This window comes from Miscanthus floridulus, chromosome 13 (assembly GCF_019320115.1).
Source record: "Miscanthus floridulus cultivar M001 chromosome 13, ASM1932011v1, whole genome shotgun sequence".
Lineage (NCBI taxonomy): Eukaryota > Viridiplantae > Streptophyta > Magnoliopsida > Poales > Poaceae > Miscanthus > Miscanthus floridulus.
The window spans coordinates 30,233,818-30,240,877 of record NC_089592.1 but is presented as its reverse complement, the minus strand read 5'-3'; the positions used below and the strand labels follow the sequence as shown (position 1 = coordinate 30,240,877).

The 7,060-nt window shown below is 48.4% G+C and overlaps 1 protein-coding gene across 1 annotated transcript; it reads left to right on the top strand.

Annotated features, from left to right (window-relative positions):
- Window positions 1-3,487: 3,487 nt before the first annotated feature.
- LOC136499670 (BTB/POZ and MATH domain-containing protein 2-like) lies at window positions 3,488-4,009 on the top strand. The gene has a single exon (XM_066495241.1). It carries the CDS (start codon window positions 3,488-3,490, stop codon window positions 4,007-4,009), a length of 522 nt encoding a protein of 173 aa, XP_066351338.1.
- The last annotated feature ends 3,051 nt before the right edge of the window (window positions 4,010-7,060 follow it).

Genomic DNA, 7,060 nt, shown 5'->3' with positions numbered 1-7,060 from the left:
GGGCGACGGCTATGCTCGTAGCTGCTCCCTCGTCCTCGCACGCACAGCACGGCACGGCGGCGCCGCGTCACCCGCGGCCGCCGAGGTCTCGCTGCCACCACACGCGCCCATGTCGCGGACACGCCGCGCTGGCGCCCGCACGCACAGCACGCAGCTCCGATGGTGTCGCGGCCGCGGGACACCGCGCGCCCACGACCACACACCCGCGTACGCGTACGCACGGCGTGGCGCCACCACCGCCGTGAATCGCCACGGTCACGGCTGCGCCCACGAACACGCACCTGCGCACCGAAGCCACCACCTTGGACCTTCCGTCCTTCCCTGTTGCCCAGACCAAACCGCTGTCGTGGCGACTCATGCACGCCGCGTGAATCGGCTTGGCATGATCGCCCCGACCACCCCACAACACACGTGCACCATGGGGACCACGTCCCTTGCCCTGCTACCTTTGCCAGCCTCGCCGCGACGCGCGCACGATGGCCCTTGGGCGCCGTCGCCACGTCAAGGCACACCACCGGTGGACACACGGACACGTCCGCCATGACCACGTCCTTGCCTTGCACGCGCGTCACCCAGACTTCCTCTGAGCCCAAAAGCCCTGACCTTTTCCTTTGACCGGGGTCCGCTGCCTGTTGGTGCCGTCCCCGCCGTAGTAACGAAGAGCCGTGGCTGGGGCGCCGCCAATTTTCGTTGCCGCCGTCTGGACCCCGGGGTGGAGCCGCGCCCTTGCCCGTTCAAGCCAGGCCCGCCGTGGCCTTCTTCTCTGTCTTCCCAACCCGCTGCCGACCCATGCCAAGTACCGAGAGAAGCGCGGACGCGCGCACGGCGAAGCCCGTCGGGCGAAACGCCGAGCACCTGGAGAGCGCCTTGCTCTGCTCTGGATAGGAGTTAGGAGCTAGCCCAAGGCCGGAACCAGCCACCGCAGGCCTGCAAAGCCCACAGCCGAGCCAAACCCCGAGCACGACAGGCCCATCTGGGCGCTCGCAGCCCAACAAAGCCGGCCCAGCCAAGTCCCTAGCCCTTCTCCTTTTTATCTGATTTTCAGAGCACCTTGCCAACTTCAAAAATTCACTAGAAATTCATCCTAGCTCCAAAAATTATGAAACCAGTTTAATAATTTTTCTAAAATCCTGCCCTACCTCCTAGTGCAGCTTTTGAGTCTAGTTGAGTTAGATTTTGTTGCGTTTTTATTGCTTCTTATTGGTAGTCGTTCTCAGCTTTTTTTCTTTGCGTAGCGACGACTCGAGCTCGGATGGATCTGACGACGCACCCGGAGGTGATGGACCCTGATGGTGGACAACCCTGACTTCCGGAGATTCCACTACCTCCTCGACATCGCAGGTGTCATGGCAACACCTTATCTTAGAGAATCCTATTAGGCATTGCAAGTAGAATTGCTGGCGCTTTATATTTATTCCTTGCTAGTCTATTTGATGGATGCTTGCCTGAGCCTTGATTGCCTTGATTAAAACCTATTCACCCTGATAAACCAGCTTCACGCTTGCACTTATATTTTGCCTACCTACTTGCTTGCATTTACTTCCCTCATTATTATGTTCGCCTAAACGGCCATTTAGCTCGTTTAAACACCGTGTAAACGCTACACGGTGGTGCGCCGTTTCTGTTTAATCACCCATTTACCCTATTTAATTGGCCGTTTAGCCCGTATAATGGGACGTTTTGCCCGAATAATGGCTAAACGGTAGGTGACCGACTGTTTACCATTTAGCGTTTAGGAAAACACTGATTATATATATGCCTTGTTATGTGATGATGATGGTTGGATGGTGATGTGGTTGGTGGATTGGGGTTGGGCGTGAGGTAGATGGTAGGTTGGCGCGATGGGAGCATTGAATCCTGTGTGGGTGGTGGTGATTGAGGAGTTCTAGAGATATTCTATGCCTTGACCTGTTTCTTTGGTGATATCGGCCGGAGTGAGTGGATTTACCCTGAAGGGGAGCACTAGGTGCATAGAGTGCTCTGGATCTAGTTCTGATGGATATGATGTGATAGACGTGTGGTGGTGGCTACCCGTGAGAGGTGGGCCACATGATATTGGTGGAAGGTGCTTGCTCTGGCCAATTAAGAACCATTGTGGGTTGATGCCTGGGACATGGGACTATGTTAAACGTGCATGCCATAGGCCCTGAATGGGCGGGGCCCACTCTGTTGAGTTAGTGCGGACTAAGCCAGTGCTGTGGGAGAAGAGGTGCACGGGGTTTAGCCCTAGGAGTACATTGAGAAGGATGCCGACGGTTTTTCCGGCTACCCTAATCATGATCCCAAGTGTATACGTCATGCCGTATGCTACTCCACTTGGGGTAGTCTAGTGAGGAATATGCTAATTCTTGAGCGGTGTTCGCCTAGACGATACGCAACGTCAATGATGGGGATCCTATAGGGTGCAGGTGTATACACTATGCAGAGTTAAAACTATATGTATAGCCACGATCTGGGTCATGATCATTTCTGTGAACTGTTTCACCCCACTAGTCTTCTCTTGTGCTTTGCTTCTCTCCCCCTAAAGCTAAGGTACGGCTTGGGGCCGATTAGACGAGGGGTGTGCGGAGGCTGCCTCGTCGACTAGACTGAGAGAATGAGGGTGTTGTGAGGGATGATGAGAGGTGAGATGTGAGATGTGATGATGAGTGGATGGTGAGAATGAGATTGTGTTTATATATATATATATATATATATATATATATATATATATATATATATATATATATATATATATATATATATATATATATATAGGGAGAGGCTATTCAGTAGCCGGCTACAAAATAAGTTATTCTGTAGCCACCTCCATTTACTATAATTTTATATACTAATTTACCATAATGTCAATACATATTTACGATAGTTGGGTTACTATAACACATGGGGATATTTACCATAATGTTATATTAAACCACTTAGTAAGGAGTTACTATAATCTCATAAATTAACATAGTAATTATCATAACTCAAAGTGGCTACAGAATAAGTTATTCTGTAGCCAGCTACAGGATAGTAGTTCTATATATATATATATATATATATATATATATATTTACGCTTCTGCATGCGCTAAGGATGCAAACCACAACCAAATTATTAGGATCGCCAAATCCATTTATTTTCTACTTTCCACTAAAGCTCATCAGTGCTAACAATGGCCTGCACACATCTGGCGGTGTGCAGATTTCTTGACTTACATTGATGTTGAGATTGGTAGTTGGTCTCGTTCTACACTCAAGGATGCCTCTGGATGGGAGATCGCTAAGCTTCGCTTCCATGATAGAATAGCGGTGCTTTGTATGTTGTTAGCTGTATTTAAAATATTGTAATATATTATTTATGCACTCTGATGTTGTATGACTCTGTAATCAACTGTAATTTGGATGCCCGTGATAGCCGAGATATCCTGGGACTATCACAGAGATGCAAAAGGATTGGAATTTCTATTTTAGAAATCCTAGTCTGTTACACCTTGTTTCAAAATATGGCACGGACTGAAATCCCAATTCCACCATCTGACTTCACAATGCATTTAGGCAAGTTGCTGGAGGATAAGAAGGGAGCAGATGTCACATTTGTTGTTGAGGGGCAGAACTTTGATGCACATAAGGCTGTTCTTGCTGCCCGGTCTCCTGTCTTCATGGAGAAGTTCTATGGGTCGATGACCAGAGAGATAGGGACTGGATCTGTGACAGTGGAAGATATGATACCCTTGGTTTTCAAGACTCTTTTGCATTTTGTTTATACAGACATGTTGCCTGAGACGTTGGATTCTCTGGGACATGACTACGTAGTGATCATCACGAAGCTACTTGTTGCTGCAGATACATATGCCATGGACAGGTTGAAATTAATGTGTGAGAGCATCCTAGCCAAGAAACTTAGCATCGAGAATTTTGATGAATTTGTGGACATAGCTCAACGCCATAGTGGCCATAAGCTGAAAGAAGTTTGTATAGAGTTTATGGCATCACAGTCTGAGAGGGATTTCACCCAAACATGTTAAAAGCTCATAAGGTCTGATTCTTCTTTTCTGGTAGCTGCATTTGACAGGATAAATCAGTGTAGGAGACCGTGACGTCTAAGAGAGGGAGGAGGGGGGTTTTGAATTGGACAACTTAAAATTCAACTACTAAACTATGGCCTCTTTTTCTACCCTCAGCAAAACCTATGCAAAAGATAAACTATCTAAATGTGCAACTACGATTTTGGTAGTGTGTTGCTATCTCTACCACAAAAGGAGTAATGTATACAATGTAAATGCAGAAGCTAAAGAGCAAGGTATAGATATACAAACTCCCGTCGACGATTCTGGTATTTTTACCGAGGTATCAAGAAGCGCGCAAGCTTCCCCCTAGTCCTCGTTGGAGCCCCTCGCAAGGAATCCCTCGCAAGGGCCAAGCTTCTGGTCAGGTAACTCCGTGGATAGCCCCGGTCCTTCCCAACGCGCAAGTGGGTCTCCGGTGTGTCTTTCGGCAAGCCTCCGCTGGACCGCTCCCCGCCGTCTTCACTATCAAGCTTCCGGCCAAAACGCCGCGGGCCTTGTTCCCTTCGGTACACGGTGGAGGCCACACCACAAACGCGGTTGGTGTGATCTCGCAAGACTACAAACCCCTCCGATGTACAACAATAGTGCGTGCAAGCACCGGGTAGTAAGAGGTATGCAAACTTCACTAAACACTAGACCTAAACCTAGAACAAGCGCATAAGCGGTGGTCTAATCAACCTAAGCACTTCGCAAAGCACCTACGCTAATCACCTAATGAATCACTAAGCACTATGCAAGTGGAGATAACTAAAATGGTGTATCAACACCCTAGATATGTTTCCTCAGCTCCACTCTTACCAAATGGCCGGTTAGGGGGTCTATTTATAAGTCACATGCAGAAAGTAGCCGTTGGGGACGAAATCCCACTTTTCTGCTACTGACCGCACACTGCTTTCGTCCTGACCGAACGCATCCGATCGTCCCGACCGTTAGAGCCGCGATCAACTGATCAGACGCTGATGGCGTCCGGTCACATGCCACCGAACGCGTCCGGTCGCAGTTTCATCACTCTGGAACCTCTCTGTACTCGATCAAACACTGCAGTCCTGCGTCCGGTCGATTTGCCACCAGCGTCCGGTCAATGCTGAGTGTGTTGCCGGGATGATGAACAGTGCCATCGGTGCGTCCGGTCACTTTCAGTACTCAGCGTCCGGTCGCTGTTGCAGAAGCCTGCTGTTGCCGAGCCTCTTGATCGGAGCGTCCGGACACTATCCCGTCAGCGTCCGGTGCTGCGTCCGGTCACCACTGTGAGCTTGTTTTTTCACGATCTTGCGTCCGGCTTGGTTCCTATCTTCGTGCTTGGACTTTGCTTGATATCTTGGGTCTTCTCTTGTGTTTCTAGGGTCTTGCTTAAGGTGTTGATCATCGGATCATCACGTCGCCTTCGTCCAAGTCACGTCTTGCACCCTATTGGATTACAAAACAATCACTTACAAATTCATTAGTCCAATTTGGTTCTGTTGGTCATCAAATACTAAAATCCAAAGTAAATGGGCTTAGAATCCATTTTCCTTACAACCGGATCAAGAAAAATTAGATGGATGCATTTATCATCCAAAAGTGGGCCTGAGAAGGTAGCTTATTCTTATATCATATGAATATCGTCGTGTTGATTTCATAGCATGTGTCCTAAACATTTGGATGTCTTTTTTTTTCTAATTATGCAGGTGGCCTGGCATTCATCTGTATCGTAGGAGTATAGTTGCTGTGGTCTGTTGGTGAATAATAGACTTCATGTTATTTTCTGGATGAACATTAACGTGTGTTGTGCTTCTGTATTGTCTTTTCATGACAAAACACAATGCTATTTGTCCCGTTGTTGATACTATGCTTGTTTTATTATCTTTTCATTTGCAAGATTGACGTAGCAGATGTATTAATAGTCGTTGGCAGACTTGTAGTGCGTCCTGTGAGTGAATTCCCATAGTAAAATTTCTGGATGAAGGATTTTATTACATCAAAGACTGTTACATTGAGTATTGTTACTGACCATGAATTGTAGTGGCGCCGGCATTGGCGCTGGTGGGGGTTGTGGCAAGAGGGCGCGGAGGGGAGAGGAGCGGGAGCATGTCGTTGCCGTGCTGGCGCCGGTGCCAAGTTCGATGCCGAGTGGTTCCACGATGCAGTGGTCTTGAGTGGGTAGGAGAGGGATGAAGGGGGAGGGGGCGCTCGCCTAACCGGATACCAAGGGCGGGCGGCGGCGGCAGCCTTCCCTTTGTCTTTGACGTGCTCCGCCGCCGTCTAAGGAGAGAAAGGGAAGGGGAATGGGGAAAATTCTGGGAGGTGAATGGATAAGGATGGGGAGATTTTTCATCGTGCGCCCGTGTGCGCCTCCCATCCGCGCCATTATTTTCGCTCATTCTCTTACGTGTGGGCCATGCCTATGGTTGGAGCGCGCAAGACTTATTTTTGGGGGGCGCGAACTTGTTTTCAGGGGAAGCAGGGGCAGCTCCTGACGGTCGTGGACTCTTTCCCCTCGGTTTCCTGCGCACGCGAGGGAAGAAGCAGCTCTCCTGATGGGAGCTTCTGAGCTGAGACGAGTGCTACCTACCGTAGGGGAAAAACTGGTTTGGGTTAGGGGGTGTTTGGATCCAGTGACTAAAATTTAGGAGGTATGTCGGGAGTATGTTGCATGGGGTATTCAGATACTAATAAAAAAACAAATTACATAATCCGTTAGTACTCCACGAGATGAATTTTTAAGCCTAATTAATCCGTCATTAGCACATGTTTACTGTAGCAAACATTGTCAACTCATAGACTAATTAGGCTTAAAAAATTAGTCGCAAACTATGCAATTAGTTTCGGAATCGGTCTATATTTAATACTCCGTATATGTGTCAAACATTCGATGGGACAACGACTAAAATTTAGGAGGGACAACCAAACACACCCTTAGTGAGCAGTCTTGAAACACTTCAAGCCTCTGCAGTAAAACACACAGCATAAAAAAGAACAAAGGCCAAACACATAGTGGCCTTCAATCGTGAGATTAAATCGCCATCCTGC